The following is a 19,783-nucleotide window of genomic DNA, read 5'->3' as shown; positions in this document are numbered from 1 at the left end:
GAAAACAATCATGCCAGCAGTCAAACATGTTGCTGTGATGTTGAAAGGCTGCTTTGCTTCTTCAGCCCGGGATAACATACTGTGAATAATGGGATAATTATTTCTGCTTGAAAATTTCACAGATGAACAGCGATAGGTTTTTGACCTCAAGATCAAGTGCTTTTGGATTACGCAGCAGAACAACAACCCAAAACACACCAGAAAATCCAGCTCTAATGAGTGAAAAAAAGAACAAAATGAAGCCCCCCCCCAACACACACACACACACACACACACACAAATGAGGTGCTGTGGTGATTCATCATTCAATCATGATGAATCACAACAAACACTTGATTTTCATTATTATTCCCAATGGTTTCACAACCAGTGAGAATGCAATGGCTTTTCCACAATTGACCATATAGGTTTGAGTTTTATGCATCTGTTCATTATTATTTTTATTTACAAACTGCATTTTGTGTTTTCTTGGCTTTGAGATATCTCAGGGTAGTTCTGAGAAAGCATGGCCTGCCACAGGAGGTGCTAAGACAGTTCTACACAGCAGCCATCAAATCAATCCTATGTTCTTCCATCACGGTTTGGTTTGAGGCCACCACAAAAAAGGGCAAAATCCATCTGCAACGGACAGGTAGGACTGTAGGAAAAATCATTGCCACCTCCCTACCCACTCTTGAGGACTTACACACCGCAAGAACCAAGACAAGGGCACGAAAAATCCGACTTGACCACACCCTGCCCACCAGCTTTTGCAGCTCGTCCCCTCAGGCAGGCGCTACCGATCCATGCACACAAAAGTCCAGCAGACATTCAAACAGCTTCATCCCTCTTGCCATTAACTCCCAGAACAGTAATCCAAATCTACCTGTATAGTGGCTCTTTGCAATTTCGCACACCCCTGTGAAACAGCATTACCTCAATAATCATTGTAGCTCCCGCTCTGTAATTACTTGAACCATTGTCACTGATCTATATCCCACAGCACCAGACACTTGAAAGCGCTCAAGGACATCTGTACATTTGCACACTTAAACTTTTTTTAAAGATGATTCTGATTCTACCAGGCAAAGCACAAACACAATTATAACGTAATTACTAAGTGAATACCTTCTCCTTACAGTGACATGGAAGAAGTTGACCCAGGGACCATGTGTTCTGGGTCGGGAATTTTGCCTTGATTCACTCCATTGTATAATATGGGCTGGGAGACAAGGTCGAGTGGAGTCTGCATCTCCAGTCAATACAGCATCATAGAGGACCTAAAACCGCTTCCCTCATGGACACTGAGCAAGGCAATATTAGATCTGGGCATAGAAATATATTTATATTATATTAATATATATATTTTTTCCTATTGAGTATATCACTGAAAAGGAAGGAAAACATTAGCACAGAATAATAGCCATTTTCTGACCAAGGCTGTGTTTAGACTTTGGCAGCTTAATTTACTACCGCTACATTTAATGCAGTTTACTGGGAACTGTTATCTACAGTTAATATGGATTGCAGATTACAATGAAATACTGCATGTCTGCTTTGAGTTCACTGAAGTAAATTGGAATTAAACCATACCTTTGTGTAGACTTGTGCAGCAAGATGAGGGCAACATGTAGGATCTAAATTTTCTGCAATGGAACATTCCTAATATTTACAGTAACTGGCTACAAAGCAAGTTTCTAGAATTCTTCTAAGTGCTTATAAAATGCTTTGTTTTATTACAACAAATGTGATTTAGCCCACAGATGAGGTTTTGTCCAATGGTTTGCTCTGTGGTTACAGCCTCATGGCAAGACTATCCAACGACAACTGAGGTTGAAGCAGTCTGCCAAATGCCTGGCTCATTTTCTAGTATGCCTGCTTGCCTCCAGCCACTCACAGCCAGAGAACAGCAACATGCCCAAGACTGTCAAATATCAACATTCTCATTGACTCTCATGTTTTAATCTGCACACACAAGGCATGTGACTATTTTGCTTTTGTGTTTTATTGCTTTGAGCAGCAGTTGATGGGTTGCTTCTTTTAAGCATTTTGTTGTTCAGCAAAAATACAGGTTGACATGAATTATTTAATGAAACGAGGTGACTTTGATCTTCTAAGCCTCTCTCATTTGACCAAAGACACATTTACTCTATAATTTAATTACCCAGGTTTTCGTAGTCCGTCAGGACTACAAAACTGAAAACGTGCAAACTATGTGATGAAAATAAATACTGTATGACCTTTGCGATGGATCTTCATATATTTGAGGATTTTATCATTATAAATTAATATTGTAGAGAATCTGCATTCTTTTCACGGCATTTTTCACATTAGTCATTTTGACATGATCTTATTCAAATTTTGTAAAGTTTTTCGTAATTTATTGGCTAAAACAAAACATTTTATGGCAAAAACATGTGAGTGCATTCAATGGCAGATGTGTTTCAGTAAGCTTAGGTGTGAGGTGAATTCATTTCTGCTTGATTTTAGGACAACTTTATAATGAGCAGTGATGGGAAATTAAAGCTTCATGAACCAGTTGGGCTGTTTATTAAGCCCTCTCAAGGGCAACACAGGGTTCAAAGCACACCGACTTAATATTTGTTAAACCGTTTATTTTAACCAACAGTGCCATCTAGATGAGTAAAAAAGATACAACGACTGGTTCATGAGGCATCTTGAAGCATTTTGCACTTACTAATAATTATCACTATCATGGACAGGGGATCCTCTCGGTGTACAACAGGGTTCTGTTTCTGTTTTTTTAATGTATGTACTAAATGTCGTCACTGTTACGTTTTGGGCGATGGTAGTTGGAGGACCCCAAAAAGCAGAGGGGCACAGAAGAGCAGGGTGGACTGACCAAGATGTACTGAGCAAAAATGCAAACCGGTACACCAGAAAAAAACTAACTGAAGTACTCAAACAAAGTCCTTAAATTCACAAGAAACCAAAGTCGTAAAAAAACAGACAATGTGACAGCAGCACACAGACAATTACACACACACTCACACGCACGCACGCACGCACACACACACACACTCTCTCTCACACACACACACACATACACACACAGATCCAACAAAGACCGACTGAAGCCAGGGAACCAAATCCAAGCAAAGTGACGAGACAACGACACACACCTGGACAAGACACAAAGGGTTGAGGGAGCTGATTGATTAAAACACAAAGGCCACGGATGACGAGAACAGGTGGAGACAAAAGGGGCACATGAGGGAACAAAACCAATGTAACCTAAACAAAAACATAATCGTCATGCACGAATGCAGTGTGGTAAAGTCATAAGAATATTAATTATTGGTATGAAAATTTTTTTGTGGAACTCTCAAATTAAAAAAATAAAATAGAGCGTTAACTGAATGTTACCGTGGTGGAGGGGTTTGTGTGTCCCAATGATCCTAGAAGCTAAGTTGTCTGGGGCTTTATGCCCCTGGCAGGGTCACCCATGGCAAACAGGTTTTCGGTGAGGGGCCAGACAAAGCACGGCTCAAAGACCCCAATGATGATTGAAATAAATGGATCTAGGTTTCCCTTGCCCGGACGCGGGTCACCTGGGCCCCCCTCTGGAGCCAGGCCTGGAGGTGGGGCTCGTTGGCAGGCGCCTGGTGGCCGGGCCTACACCCATGGGGCCCGGCCAGGCACAGCCCGAAGAGGCAACGTGGGTCCCCCTTCCCATGGGCTCACCACCCATGAGAGGGGCCAAAGGGGTTGGGTGCAATGTGAGCTGGGCGGCAGCCAAAGGCGAGGACCCTGGCGGTCCGATCCTCGGCTGCAGAAGCTAGCTCTTGGGACATGGAATGTCACCTCTCTGGCAGGGAAGGAGCCCGAGCTGGTGTGTGAGGCAGAGAATTTCCGACTGGATATAGTCGGACTTGCCTCCACACACAGCCTGGGTTCTGGTACCAGTTCTCTCGAGAGGGGTTGGACTCTCTTCCACTCTGGAGTTGCTCACGGTGAAAGGCGCAAAGCAGGTGTGGGCATACTCATTGCCCCCCGGCTCAGTGCCTGTACATTGGGGTTCACACCGGTAGACGAGAGGGTTGTCTCCCTCCGCCTTCGGGTGGGTGGACGGGTCCTGACTGTTGTTTGTGGATATGCACCAAACAGCCGCTCAGCATACCCACCCTTTTTGGAGTCCTTGGAGGGTGTGCTGGAGAGTACTCCTGCTGGGGACTCTCTTGTTCTGCTGGGGGACTTCAATGCTCACGTGGGCAATGACAGTGATACCTGGAGGGGCGTGATTGGGAGGAACGGCCCCCCCGATCAGAACCCGAGTGGTGTTTTGTTATTGGACTTCTGTGCTCGTCACGGATTGTCCATAACGAACACCTTGTTCAAACATAAGGGTGTCCATATATGCACTTGGCACCAGGACACCCTAGGCCGCAGTTCGATGATCGACTTTGTAGTTGTATCATCGGATTTGCGGCCGCATGTTCTGGACACTCGGGTGAAGAGAGGGGCGGAGCTGTCAACTGATCACCACCCGGTGGTGAGTAGGCTCCGATGGTGGGGGAAGATGCCGGTCCGTCCTGGCAGACCCAAACGTATAGTGAGGGTTTGTTGGGAGCGTCTGGCGGAATCCCCTGTCAGAAGGAGTTTCAACTCCCACCTCCGACAGAGCTTTTCCCATGTTCCGGGGTAGGCGGGGGACATTGAGCCCGAGTGGACCATGTTCCGTGCCTCTATTGTTGAGGCGGCCGATCTGTGTTGTGGCCGTAAGGTGGTTGGTGCCTGTCATGGCGGCAATCCCCGTAGTCGCTGGTGGACACCAGCAGTAAATGATGCCGTCAAGCTGAAGAAGGAGTCCTATCGAGCCTTTATGGCCTGTGGGAGCCCAGAGGCAGCTGACGGGTATCTACTGGCCAAGCGGACCGCGGCTTCGGCGGTCGCCGAGGCAAAAACCCGAGCATGGGAAGAGTTCGGTGAGGCCATGGAAGCTGACTTCCGGACGGCTTCGAGGAAATTCTGGTCCACCATCCGACGTCTCAGGAGGGGGATGCAGTGCACCACTAACACTGTGTACAGTGGGGATGGGGCGCTGCTGACTTCGACTCGGGACGTTGTGAACCGGTGGGCAGAGTACTTCGAAGACCTCCTCAACTCCAACAACACGCCTTCCTTGGAGGAAGCAGAGCCTGGGGACTCTGAGGTGGGCTCTCCTATCTCTGTGGTTGAAGTCACCGATGTGGTTAAAAAGCTCCTCGGTGGCAAGGCCCCAGGGGTGGATGAGATCCGGCCGGAGTCTATTCAGGGGTGCTGGAGAGGAGGGTCCGTCAGGAAGTCGAGCCTCAGATTGAGGAGGAGCAGTGTGGTTTTCGTCCCGGCCGTGGAACAGTGGACCAGCTCTACACCCTTAGCAGGGTCCTCGAGGGTATGTGGGAATTTGCCCAACCAGTACATGTGTTTTGTGGACTTGGAGAAGGCGTTTGACCGTGTCCCACAGGGAGTCTGTGGGGGGTCCTTCGAGGGTATGGGGTACCGAACGTCCTGATACGGGCTGTTCGGTCACTATACTACCGATGTCAGAGTTTGGTTCGCATTGCCGGCAGTAAGTCAGAATCGTTTCCAGTGGGGGTAGGACTCCGCCAAGGCTGCCCTTTGTCGCCGATTCTGTTCATAACCTTTATGGACAGAATTTCTAGGCACAGCCGAAGCGTTGAGGGGGTCCGTTTTGGGGGCCTCAGTATTGCATCCCTGCTTTTTGCAGATGATGTGGTGCTGTTGGCTCCTTCAAGCGGGGCTCTCCAACTCTCACTGGAGCGTTTCGCAGCCGAGTGTGAAGCGGTTGGGATGAAAATCAGCACCTCCAAATCTGAAACCATGGTCCTCAGTCGGAAAAGGGTGGAGTGCCCCCTCCGGGTCGGGGAGGAGATCTTACCCCAAGTGGAGGAGTTCAAGTATCTTGGGGTCTTGTTCACGAGTGGGGGTAGGAGGGAGCGGGAGATCGACAGGCGGATCGGTGCAGCGTCTGCTGTGATGCGGACGTTGTATCGGTCTGTCGTGGTGAAGTAGGAGCTGAGCCAAAGTGCGAAGCTCTCAATTTACCGGTCGATCTACGTTCCAACCCTCATCTATGGTCACGAGCTATGGGTCGTGACCGAAAGAACGAGATCCCGGATACAAGCGGCTGAAATGAGTTTTCTCCGCAGGGTGTCCGGGCTCTCCCTTAGAGATAAGGTGAGAAGCTCGGTCATCCGGGAGAGGCTCAGACTCGAGCCGCTTCTCCTCCACATCGAGAGGAGCCAGATGAGGTGGCTTGGGCATCTGATTCAGATGCCTCCTGAGCGCCTCCCCGGTGAGGTGTTCCGGTCATGTCCCACCGGAAGGAGACCCAGAGGAAGACCCAGGACACGCTGGAGAGACTATGTCACCCAGCTTGTCTGGGAACGACTCGGGTTCCCCCGGGGGGAGCTGGAAGAAGTAGCTAGGGAGAGGGAAGTCTGGGCTTCCCTGCTAAAGCTGTTGCCCCCGCGACCCGGCCCCGGATAAGCGGTAGATGATGGATGGATGGATGGATGAATGTGACTTTGTCCCCTGTGTAACTATGCACCAATCACTGATGTTTATTTGCTGGACTTTGGTGAGTGGGAACTGAACCCGTGCTGCCTGCACACAAGTCAGGTAAGTGAAGCACTACACAATGAGTGAAGACTTCCCTGCAAAAAAAGAGCATTTTCAAATAACATACTGTCACTGGATTATTGATTATAATGGTGCTATAAATGCATAAATTCTCCTGGAGTCACTGATGGGAATCTTGGGTTCAGTTTCCTGTCATAGATGGTTGAATGCGATTAGCTGAATAGGATGAGTAGTATAGAAAATGGAATAATACCTGGCTGGAATTCGTGTCCCATGAGATAAATGTAGTCTGCAACTGGTTAGCACATCAGCCTGACAGTGCAGATGTCGTGGGTTCAATCCTGGCACCGGCCTTCCTGTGTGGATTTTGCATGTTCTCCCCGAGCCTGCGTGGGTTTTCTCCGGGTACTATAAATGTACCTGGTAATTTTAGTGAGAAAAAGCTATCTAGCATCAAAACACCACATCTCCTGTTGGCCGGAGACTTTTGTATTGTACCACCGAAGATCAATGATCATTACATGACTAGATTTGCATACTTTTGGGAAATTTAAAGCAAGCGTCTTAAAGCTTCAGGTACTCCTTGCACCACTCCATCCATCTCCTCTTACATCTCTTCCTTCTTGTAATATGCAGCGGGCCTCTGACTGACTGATATCCCCACATCCTCGCTGCCGGTCTGACTGCAGCACTCTTCAACAATAGCTCTCTCTCCTCCTCCCCAACTCATCCATTTAAAATGCGGCTCACAGGCGCGTTCGTACCCTGTTTTTTAAGCGTGCACACACAAGCGCAGTCTCCCCAGGCCCCCTCCTCCCTTTTCCCGATCGGATGCCAAGAATCATACGGCGGGGCCGGGCCACGCAGCTCGAATCAAAGCGGACAATTTGGCACGTGAATCTTTTCAAATGTCTTCACCTTTTGCTTAGTGACAGGTGAATTCTACTTCATACAGAAGGACAAACGACACATGGGAGCCTATATGGAAGATTTTTCTTGATGGAAAAAAAACACTACAATTATTCTGCTGTAGAGGATCTTGTGTGAGCTCATTTTTACTCTCTCTCTCTCTCTCTCTCTCTCTCTCTCTCTCTCTCTCTCTCTCTCTCTCTCTCTCTCTCTCTCTCTCTCTCTCTCTCTCTCTCTCTCTCTCTCTCTCTCTCTCTCTCTCTCTCTCTCGCTCCCCCTCCCTCCACCCTCTCAGTCTCTGGATCCTCCTCCGGTGGTGTCGGAGGCTCAGTGAATGCGGCTGAGAGTGGAGCGAGCACACGCCTAACACGGATACTGTGCACTTTTACAGGAGGGAAACTCGAAGCTTCCGTTCTCTCACTCCTTTTTTTTTCGCTCTCCGGATCAACTTGCTGTATAAATCGTAACTTTCCTGCTCTGAGTTGATTTTTGTTATTAGTATTTTTTTCTAATGGTGGAAAGCGCAGAGCTTGCTGCCGGTCACCTGCACCGCATCGGACTAGCAGTCGAATAACTGCATTATTCATTTTTACGCACCTGTTTGTGCTGTCTCTCTTGTTGCCTACGAGTGATTTAAAAAAAAGATTATACGCGATGTTGCCGTAATGATAACTCAACCTTATTTTTTTGTGTGGCTAAAAACGGTTTTTTTTTCTTTCTGCTGCAACTGACAAATTGACAGTGTTCAAGGATGAATACAAATGGGATTCGTGCAGCGAATGGAAAACTAACATATCATCTGTACATGGGAGAACTTCACACTAATATGAATGGGAGCGCGTTGCCTTTTGAATCGTGAAAAAGAAAAAAAAACATTCCCCGTGCGCAACTTCAGCACTTCGGATCCTGTCATACATACCACTGTTTATTAAACGGATGATCGGTTGCCGCTGAGCCGAACGCACGGCTTTGACAGCCCTCCTGTTCCCCCCTCCAGTTGTCAATATAGATAATACGATTCCAAGGATGGCTGACTTGTGGCATCGCATCACGAACCTTGTGGACCTTCCCACGCCTAGGAGTCGCTGGACGAGCCATCAAGATCTCTAGAATCTGCCCCCGCCCCCCTACCCCGTCCTCCCTTGTGTTGCATCTCACAATCCTTACTGCAATCCATTCGGCTCTTTCCTTTTCATCTTATAACCGCGCAAATGTTCTCCCGTTCCCATGGAGGTGGGACAACCTTGGGACTCAAGCAAGCAAGCAGTGGGGATGATTTTTTTTCTTTTCAAGCACGCGCAACCCGTGAGCAAGAGACGCATCGGGTGAAATAGGAGCCCACCCTGCTCGCCCGTCTCCCCAGCACCCTCCCTAACCACCCGGATCCAAGCCAGCTGGGTTTCCGTTGATGTGCAGCAGTCTGCATGGAAATGAAGGAGCGGGGAAGCCTTGTTGCTTCCGTGAAATGTGTGTTTCCTCCGCGGCTGGGAGCGCTTCAGCGGCACCTTTCCATCCATGTCCCACGAATGCCGCCCCGAGTCTCCAAAAGGAGTCAGACACATCAGCCTTAGGTAGGTATTCATTTAGTTTTATGCATTTTTGCATGATCTGTTATGTTTGGTGCAGCTGAAAAATGTGCATTTCCCAAAACATTTTGAAACTGTTATGAGTAGAGACAGTTTCAACTCTCCTATACGTGCTGTCAGATGATTTCCTCATCACTTCAATGTGCTGACATTAAACCAGACCGTTGTGATAAAGACAAATATAGTGGTTAGTCTTTGATTATGATGAAGAGACGGAACAACATTTGGGTCTACATTCCGTGTCTTTTACAAATAAACAAACACACAAACAGTGATATGTGTGCAACAGCTGGTGTCTTCTCCATTTCCTGAGCATATGTTGCTATTTTTTATTTATTCATTTTTTTAGCCCAAAGCATTTGTGTTGTTCAGCAAATGGGGCGATTTGTGTCACAACCAAAATAATTCTGTTACAATTTCGTATTAATTTAGGGATTTGGGAATACATGAATAATAATTCAAATGAATTTGATATCTTCAGGCAAGAACATTTATTCAATGCCGTATCAAGATCCAAGTCAATTTTGAACCGGGATTTGAATGATGACCAGAATAGTTTGATAATTGCGTTCATCCGTATGTGTGCATGATGTGGTGTGTATGCTTGCGCATGCACCTGACTTTTGTTTCTTTCCAGAGGCTACTAAATGATTTTCTGGGGGCGGATTTTTAATGGCCGAGATGATGCTCATTCTCCTGCTGGCAACCTTTTCCACTTCAATCTCAAGCTCCTCCCTCTCATCCCCCTCCATGTCAGATGGACTCCCAATGGCAGACCCTTCTGCTCCGGACTTGATGTCAGAGACTTGCAGTGCCTGCTCCTGCTTGTCGGTGGAAAATGTGCTGTACGTCAACTGTGAAAAGATCACCGTATATCGACCGACGCAACTCGTTCCGCCTGTGTCATCATTGTACCACCTCAACTTCCAAAACAATCTCTTAATTATTCTCTACCCAAACTCGTTCCTCAACTTCACCCATGCTGTATCTCTGCAGCTGGGGAACAATCAGCTGCAGAACATTGAAGGTGGCGCATTCATGGGGATGAGTGCGTTGAAACAGCTGCACCTCAACAACAATGAGTTGAAGGTGCTGCAAGCGGACACATTTCAAGGAATAGAAAACTTGGAGTACCTTCAAGCAGACTACAACTTGATAAAGTACATCGAAAAGGGAGCATTCAACAAACTGCACAAGTTGAAAGTGCTGATTCTGAATGACAATCTAATACAGGCACTTCCCGACAACATATTTCGCTTTGCCTCCCTCACACATCTGGATATAAGAGGAAACAGGATCCAGAAGCTTCCGTATTTGGGAGTGCTGGAGCACATCGGCCGCATTGTCGAGCTACAGTTGGATGATAACCCCTGGAATTGTACCTGCGACTTGGCACCTCTCAAGGCATGGCTTGAAAACATGCCTTATAATATTTTTATCGGGGAGGCCATCTGTGAAACGCCGAGCGACTTGTATGGGAGGCTGCTGAAAGAAACTAACAAGCAAGAGCTTTGCCCAATGGGTACAGGAAGTGACTTTGATGTTCGAATGCCACCCGCACTCCCCGATGCGGGTCAGACGTCCCCACCGACCTCAGCGGCCGCAATGACCACAAAATCGCCGAAAACCACAGACTCGTCCAAGATGTACGGAAATGGCATTGTGGCCGGTTTGCCCCCTTTTAGAAGAAATAGCCAGATTGTTTCCTTTCAGACACGGAGCCCACCAGGTTTATGCCCGCAGCCTTGCAGCTGTAAAACCCACCCTTCAGATTTTGGCATTAGTGTCAGTTGTCAGGAAAGAAACATCAAAAATCTGGCAGACCTTATTCCGAAACCGCCAAATGCCAAGAAACTTCACTTGAGCGGCAATTACATTCGTGACATCAGCCCAAATGATTTCCACGAATTTGAAGGTCTCGATTTACTTCACCTCGGCAGCAACCAAATTGTCAGCGTCCAGAAAGGTGTGTTTGCTAACCTCACCAATCTAAGAAGACTATATCTGAATGGAAACCAGCTCGAGCAGTTACACCCCGAGATGTTTTTGGGCCTCACAAACCTACAGTACCTATATTTGGAATACAATGCCATTAAAGAAGTCCTCGCAGGCACGTTTGACTCCATGCCAAACTTGCAACTCCTCTACCTTAATAATAATGTGCTACGGAGTCTTCCTGCCTATGTGTTTGCAGGCGTCTCTTTAGCCAAACTTAATTTGAAAAACAACCACTTCATGACCCTGCCGGTCAGCGGCGTCCTGGACCAGCTGCGCTCTTTGACCCAAATAGACCTCGAGGGCAACCCGTGGGAGTGTTCCTGCGATTTGGTCGCTCTCAAACTATGGCTAGACAAGCTCGGGGACGGAGTGGCCGCCAAAGAGGTGAGGTGCGCCTCCCCTGTGCAATTCTCCAACATAGAACTGCGGCTGCTGAAAAACGAGATCTTGTGCCCAAAACTGATTGCGCGGCCACCGGTCATTTTGACCAGCGCCACCCCAGTGCTGTCTTCCCTTTCGCCCGCAGGAGTTGGCAAAGCCCAGCCCGGAGGACCCGTGCCCCTCTCAATTATGATCCTGAGTATCCTTGTCGTGCTCATCCTCACGGTGTTCGTGGCCTTCTGCCTTCTAGTCTTTGTCCTCAGACGGAATAGAAAACCAGCCGGTCGGCAGGAACTGGGGAATCAGGAGTGCGGCTCCATGTCACTGCAGCTGCACCGGCACGGCCACAAGTCAGGCAAAAAAGGTTCCGTGCCAGGAGACGAATTAGGAGGCGAAACGTTTATCCCCCAGACCATCGAACACATCGGCAAGAGCCACACTTGTGGCATTGGGCGTTCGTCAGACATGGACGCGGGGTTTAAGTTCGCTGACTCGCAAAGGCAGAAAATAATCCTCCGCAGTTGTGGCGATAAGGATAAGGACGCACTTTCCACCTTGGAGCGCAACAAGCGCCTCAGCACAATCGACGAACTTGAGGAATTCCTACCAAATCGAGAGCCCAGCATGTTTATCCAAAACTTCCTGGACAGCAAGAGAGATTTCAGCAGCATAGGAATGGGCGGCTACGAAATCCGCTACCCGGAGAAAACTCTTGATCGAAAGATGAAGAAAGCATCGCTGATAGGTGGGAACCACAGTAAGATTGTGGTGGAGCAAAGAAAAAGTGAGTATTACGAGCTGAAAGCCAAGCTCCAAGGAACACCTGATTACCTTCAGGTGCTTGAGGAGCAGACTGCACTGACTAAAATGTAGAAATTGTTGCGTGCGATTCAGTGCAGTGATGGCATACAAGCGCAGCAGCGTCAGACACACTCAGAGGTCGAAAGGCGCTCAAAGAGATCAGCTTTGGTTTTGGTTTTCTCCCCCTCCAGTTGCACGCATCATGTAACCCCCAAATCTTTTCTTTTCTATCTTCCCTTTTGTCTTTGCAGCCAGCTGTGCGCATACACTCCCTCGCACGCACACACATTCAGCAAAAAAGTGCCTTCTGGAAAATCCTAATGACCAGTGCTTAGATGGACAAAATGGCTCCATACTACAAAGCTTTTACTTGGATCGACGAGGATACACGTTAAAGTGAAAGACATTTGGATCATCCGTGCCACATGTTTGAATCGTAATCTCGACACCACAAGACAGCCTACAAACAACCAGTCTTAGTATTTTTGCTGCTATGGAAATGGCGCCTTTTTTTCTCCATTGTATATTGCTGGTATGATTTTATTTTTGTATTTTATCCCCCCCCCCCCCCCAAAAAAAATGAAATGGTTGTTGGAACTGCTTGAAAATATACCTCGCCGGCTCCCACTCTCATTTGATAACAGAAGGTGGAAACAGAAAAAAAAAAACATGAGGGCACCTCAATCGTGTCCTTCTTAGCTGCGAAATGTACAGGTATCTGTTCTTACTACTTTCTGGGATGAGTTACAAAGAATGACTCAGTGGATTTTACCTTGCTTTTTTCACGTTGTAAGGATATTGGTTTGTTCTAGGGGAAACTCTCTGGGGCTGCTTGCAGACTATATGCCTTTTTTTTTTTTTCAGGACGAAACACTCGTGGCAGAATACCCACTCTATGCTGAAAGCCTCAATGGCTCCAGTTTCGTGTTCATTGGAAGGCAACAATGCAAAACTCTTTAGACATTGAGTTCATGACTTGTTTTCTTGGTGTAAAAAGCCATGTTAATATATAGTGTATTCCGAATGGAGTTGTGTTTCCTCTTCAAGTTACTATTTCAAAATGTCAGATTTTGGGTGGAAGCGAATCGGCAATTATACTGTCAAGAGATGTTTCTGCACATGAAAACCCAAGGATACAAGAGTACAAAGCTGCTTGCCATGTAAGCGTAACTTGGAATTTATTTTGTAAGTCTTACATTATTTGTATTGGTGGGACTGGTTTGTAAAATACACTGACAAATATTTGCACACACACACACACACATATGCGCGCACACACACACACACACACACAAATACACACACACACACACACACACACACACACACACACACACACGCTGTATGGCGGAACACCATCCCCTCGAGACTGCACCCCAGAGACATCAAAGGGATCATCAATATGACTCAGTCAGTGATAACTCACCTCTTGTCTGTTCTCACTTCATAGTAAAAGAATTTCAAAACATAGTTAGTTTATTTTTTTATGCAGGGTTATTTAAAGAGATGACGGTCTTAGGAGAAATAAAAAAAGGATGGGATGCCCTGAGAAGAACTAACTTTCATCGGAGCTAATACACGTCAGGCGTGTAGACGTGACGGATGATTTGTTTCTTTGGTTTTTGCTGTTTTCTGTTTGATTAACAAGTTAACATGATGAACAATAGTGAAATGTGATCCGTGTTGTTTCGCACGACAAACCCGGCGGAGTCTGCGAAGGCTCACTCGGGTTCCTTATTCTTACATCTCCCACGGCATCTTGTAAAAGGTTTCTTATGAACTTATGCAACCAAAATAAATGTGCATTCAACTTGATAAGGTTCCCGGTTGTTGATGTGCGAGCGGTGAAACGTTGGGCTCTTCAAGATAAGGGCAGAATCATATCATAGATGATGTGCAATATTAGGGAATACTCAAATAGGAAATGGCTTCAAATCCTGTCTGTTTTATTTAAGTTTGGGGTAGTCGTGTTGCAAGAGAAGATGCAATTCCAAACGGATTTGCTTCACTCCACGCGTTTTTTAACGAAACAGATTGTCAAGTTCAACTGACGACATTCAACCTGTTTTGTTGCTATTGCAAACAAATAGAATGTAACTTGGAAAGTATAAGAAATACAATTTTCTATCGGTCATAAATCTCCTGTATAATGGTTCATTTTCTCTTGTATTATCCTGTTAATATGAAAGTATTAAAAGGAGCATTCATTTGCATTGTGTCCCCACAATTGATTTCATGTTGCACGGCTCGTTCGGGTGAAGCAGTCAGGTTGGTTCGCACGCAGCGTTCGAGGTGAATGAAATGAAAAGTTGAATTGTCTGACAGCTCGTGTCGGACAGACGCCATCTGAAAAGGGCCGGAATGTATGCACGTGTTGATGAAGCTTTTCTGTTTGATTCGTATAAACCCTTTGGTGGAAACAAATGCATGTCTGCTTGTTCATCTGAGACATTAAAATCGTGTTGATGATTTCAATCCCCCCCCCCCCCCCCCAAAAAAAAAAGAAGACATACAAGAACATACTTACGAGTGGCAAATAATTGGAGCGCGTTTTGTGGAAGCCGTAGCTGCGATGCCTTTTTGACTCGTGTGCTTTTTGTGCCACAAATCTTTTATCAACAAGTATAAAGGTTTTTTTCTGTTTCAGGCACCAATCAAACATTCATGCTTGTTCCATTTCGGGGAAGAAAAAACAAAAAAAAATATTCCGTCTGTGTTAATCCAACCTATGGGGCTTTTGGGGGAACCAAGCTGAAAGGATGACTCATCCAGACGGCAGAGAATTTTCCCTATTAATTATTAATACTTTGGCAGCTCGGAACTAAAAAAAGGACGTGGGGAAAGGGGAGTGAAGTTAGATGAGTCCTCCCCCACAGAACGCTCACTGTTCTGCACCGCACCCCCATCGCCCGATCTGTCATATTTATAATCATATCGCTTGGTAATGAAATGCTAGCAGTCGGATACTTGATATCGACTGCATTGTGCCGGGAATGTGTCTCTTTTCAGTTCACCGTTTTACTGCAGTGACTTGACTCTGGCGCAGGGTTCTATTTTTGGGTTCTTTAAGGGGCTAATATATTTGGATTACAGCAGGCAGAATGTCTGATAGCTGGGGCCTTTTAGTTGTAATCAGTAATGTGCGGTCGTGAGTTTGATGCGATACTTTTGCTCTAGCCCCAAATGTAATAATCATCCCCGCTGTGGATGAGCACATTCGAAACTGGTGGGAATTTCATCCCTATCTCTGGAAGCAAATTTCTTGAGCAAGTACATTTTACAAGGGAAAAATATCACAGTAGATCACCGAGCAAAAAAGGTCCCCAAAACGTAGGAACATCGACACAAGGATCATCTCAATTTCCTCACAAATGTTTCCGTTCGACGTGTATATTGGTCCTGTTTTAGGCAGCCATGGTGACTTTTTCTGTTGTACGAAGGGCAACAGGTGCATGCACAGGTTTAGTGTACCTTTTTTTCCAGTTAATGAAAGAGTGTTTAATGGTTCAGCCTGTCGCTACGTCTCTACAATAAATAGAGGAACAAAGATAGGTGTAGGGCATTGTGTTCACTGAAGGGCACAATGTTGCTCCATGACATTGACCGCAAGAGGAGCAGTGAGCTACAGAATTATATTTGGGCCAAAACGGAGCATGCCGTCTGTGCATTAGGAACGTAACCGTTTTAAAGAGCTTCTTTGTTCACTTTAGACCGGGGGTTGGCAACACGCGGCTCCAGAGCCGCATGCGGCTCTTTAGCCACATCAAGTGACTGTCTGAAGCTTTATAGGAAATGTTTGAAAAATATAAATATTTAAAAAATAAAAAAATAAAAATATTTTGATAGGAGGCTAATATAGCTCAAATAGATATAGATAAATGTTGCAGCTCTGAAAAAGGAGAGCTGTGTTTTTTTTTAAACGCACACTTTATTATTGCTTTTAACAGTCTCGACGAAGACAGACACGTCTGCTTCCGAATCCGTGCCTTCTCTCTTCTCGTTCGACTCAATTAAAAGATCAATTCTATGGGGGCGTTTGTGAACACACAAAAAAGGAATGACTAGCATAAACCATTCCGTGACAGTCCCGTCTCCTACATACATACAGCATGTGTTTCCTTCATTGTAAGTTTTATAGAAGACTTTTATTTTTTCGCGGCTCAAGACATATATATATATATATATATATATATATATATTGTCCTATATGGTTCTTTCAACATATTGGGTTGCCGACCCCTGCTTTAGACAGCTGGGTTTGAATCTAACCAGCGACTCTTGAAATTCATATTTTATATTTGTGCTTTGGTTTCGAGCGCCTGTGTACGACATTGTTGTTCTCCTGTGGTGTTTGAAATTTCCTCTAACGCACCTTGCTAAGCTGTGTTGACAGAATCGTAACAGCGGCGGTACATTTCTATTGTCGGCCTGCAGTGTGCAATGTTACCGTAGTGGTTTTGGCATCTGTTGCGCTCAGGTGGGTGTTGGAAGACAGATAAAAAGGGGAGGCGTCTCCCCAGTTACCACTAATTACTCAGTGCATCCGCAATGAGAGCAAAGCAATACCTCACCTTCTGACCAGCTGCCTCATTAAATGTGTCATTTGTTCAGTTCAGTAGACACCAGGTTGCCTTTTTGACCGCGTAGAGTGATGTTCATGAAAATAAATAACATTGCTTGGTCAGTCGTTTTGTGTCTTAAAAAGTCAATTGAGCTTTCAGTTGAGCCCCACTGTTTTTCTTAGTTTATTAAGCCCTTGAGGCATGAGGTGACGATATGTAACTTTCACGAGAACACCGTGTGACAAGCCAGAAGCAAAATGATGTAAGCTTTGTCTGACTTTTGCCTTTTTTGTGCCACTAAGGTTTTACATTAGAAAGGTGTTGCCGCAGAAAGGAGACTAATGATTAAATTAAGTTCAATTTTGTTTTGTTTTTTAGATTCTGTCATTCGAAATAATGTCTTGCAACACCTTGGTCAGGAGAACCAGCTCTTGCCATCTGCCTTCATAAAGAGAGAAAACTTCTTAAATGATATCATGGAGGTGAAAGGAAAGTTTAAAAAAAAGCATTCTACTGTTATTGCAGAAAGCAAATGCTTTGCTAATCCAAACCACCAATGTTTTATGTATCATTCATTTCAACTGTGTTACTGATGGTGCAGTGGTACACTCGCCTGACTTGAGTGCGGGTACGGTGGGATCGGTTCTCTCTCAGTGACGGTCTGAATGTGGGTGTGAATGGTTGTTTGTCTCTATGTGTGTCCTGTGACTGACTGGGGAGCAGTTCGGGGCGTAGTTTGCCTTTGCCCCGAAATCAGGTGGGATAGGCTGCACTAACTCTCGGTGAAAATAAATACAGAGAGAAAAAAGGCTTTTAGGTAATTTTATTTGAACATACACAACTTTATATAAGAAGTCAATGCAACTTTGAAAAAGTCAAATAAACGGGTCAATGATAAGATGAAATAAACTCCTCTTTAATATAATGTGGCTAGTCAGACTGGGTGATATGGCTGAAAAATGTTTTACAATTAAAGTATTTCATATCAGTCCATTTTTACAATTATCCTGCAATCCATCCATATTCCAATCCGCTTATCCTCACCAGGGTTGCGGGGGGTGCTGGAGCCCATCCCAGCCATGTTCGGGCAGGAAGCGGGGGACACCCTGAACTTGTTGCCAGCCAATCGCTGGACACACAGAGACAAACAACCATCCTGCATGCACACTCACACCAAAGGGTAAAAAGTGTTCCATTAACGTGCCACAAATGTTTTTGGAACGTGGAATGACATCGAAGCACTGGAGAAAACCCACGTGGGCTCGCGGAGAACATGCAAACTCCACACAGGACGGCTGCGGCCGGTATCAAACACACGCGCGCACACACATGCACAAACACACACACATGTACACACACACATGCACACACACACACATGCGCGCACACACACACACACATACACGCTTCTGTTTGATTTTTTATCACTTTTACTCAACCTCTACTTATCTGTCATGCAATTTCCTCACAGTCCGCTCATTGAGACATCTCCTGTTTTTGTGGAAAGGCACTTCATGATGCAATGTTTGTATGAAATGTGCTGTTATTTCAGATTGATTGCTATTCCTACTATTAAGGATCGTGACTGCAGGTGTAAAGGCATCGTTGGCTGCACCGTCGGTAGCGAGAGGGCATAATGCAGGGGTGAGGCGAAAGAGAGAGTGAGCAAGAGAATAAAGAGAAAGTCTTAAGTAACATAATACAGAGAGGGCTGATTTGGGATTGAACCTTTTTTTACTGCGACACAGACGTACGAGCCACATGTTCCACTTTTCATCTGCTCCCCGGAGATGCTTTGCCAGGCTTGCATCACCAGCCACGTCATCAATTAACACCAGCGATGCTGTCCCATTTACAGCAAGGCAGTACGTACTCATGTCGTAACATGAAATCTGTCGATTTCTCACCCCATCATTCTGTGGTTGGTGTTGTCTGTCCAAAGAATCTGATTCCAGAACATTAACTGTGTACGTTGTTGTGAAACCACTTTATTTACTCTGATGGATGTGTCTTTTGCATGTAGATTTTGGCAAAGCTACACCTGGACCTTTGCCAGGTGTTCTGGACCTTTGGTATTCTTGACTTCTGCTGATGTCGTGGAGGGTTTTTCTTCCTAAACCCAATCCAAAACAATTCAGTTTTAGTGGTCTCTTTTCTCCAGACTATTCATGGTACATTTCTCTTAACCGACAAGGGAAGAGACCTCACATGTCCAATTGACCTCTTTGAGACAGTCCAAACATTTTTCGAGTCTCTGAGAATCAAAGTTGATTTACAGTATGCTGTGTGACCGTAATTCTGTATTACCAAATGGCAAAGCTGGTCATAAAATCCGTCTCATTGTTTACATGCTTCTGGAGATCACTGGACTCTTTCCACCCCGTACAAATACACGCACACAGAATTTCGGAGCCATCAATTAAAAGTATGCATTTTTACAATCTCGTGTCATTGCAAATCGAACATGCGTATGCATGTCAAAGTCAATTAAGTGGGACAAAACATCGCAATTCAGAAGCCATAAGTAATTGTGTGAATACTGGAATCGTTCACGTGTTATTTCCGATTTTTTTTTTTGCATTACTCTTTTTGCCAGCATCGAACAACATCCACATTTCAAGACCACTTCAAACCATTCCAACTTCAATATATTCCTAAAATTCATGCAGGCAGATGGTGTTGTTTCTCATTCCAGATGTTTATCCACTTTCACAATGACGCATTTTTCTCCCAACTATAACCCATTCATTCAAAAGAAGACATTTGTAAAGTCACTCATTGTTTCCATTTGACATTTGCAATGCTCAGGTTGTGTGATTCGCTTTGGGGACTATATTCAACAATAAAATAATTCCCACCTGACAAAAACTCCATACTCCATGTTATTAGCTTCAGCATTCACACACATTTTCCACAGTAATGGTAACGTCGTGTATATATAGAACCAATTTCTTTCAATCT

General features: G+C 45.5%; 1 protein-coding gene across 2 annotated transcripts; it reads left to right on the top strand.

Moving 5' to 3' along the window:
- Positions 1–7,141: 7,141 nt before the first annotated feature.
- Positions 7,142–14,473, top strand: slitrk4 (SLIT and NTRK-like family, member 4). Of its 2 annotated transcripts, XM_052059303.1 has the most exons (3): positions 7,702–9,065; positions 9,718–12,243; positions 12,512–14,473. In XM_052059303.1, exons 2-3 carry the CDS (start codon positions 9,753–9,755, stop codon positions 12,658–12,660), a joined length of 2,640 nt encoding a protein of 879 aa, XP_051915263.1. In that variant the 5' UTR covers positions 7,702–9,065; positions 9,718–9,752; the 3' UTR covers positions 12,661–14,473. The 2 variants fall into 2 exon arrangements, with proteins under 2 accessions (XP_051915271.1, XP_051915263.1); XM_052059311.1 differs by having other exon boundaries at positions 7,142–9,065; positions 9,718–12,655.
- Positions 14,474–19,783: the final 5,310 nt, after the last annotated feature.

The sequence above is a fragment of the Hippocampus zosterae genome, chromosome 1 (genome assembly GCF_025434085.1).
Source record: "Hippocampus zosterae strain Florida chromosome 1, ASM2543408v3, whole genome shotgun sequence".
Classification (NCBI taxonomy): domain Eukaryota; kingdom Metazoa; phylum Chordata; class Actinopteri; order Syngnathiformes; family Syngnathidae; genus Hippocampus; species Hippocampus zosterae.
The sequence above is the reverse complement of the archived record's forward strand: the minus strand, read 5'-3'. Positions and strand labels throughout refer to the sequence as shown.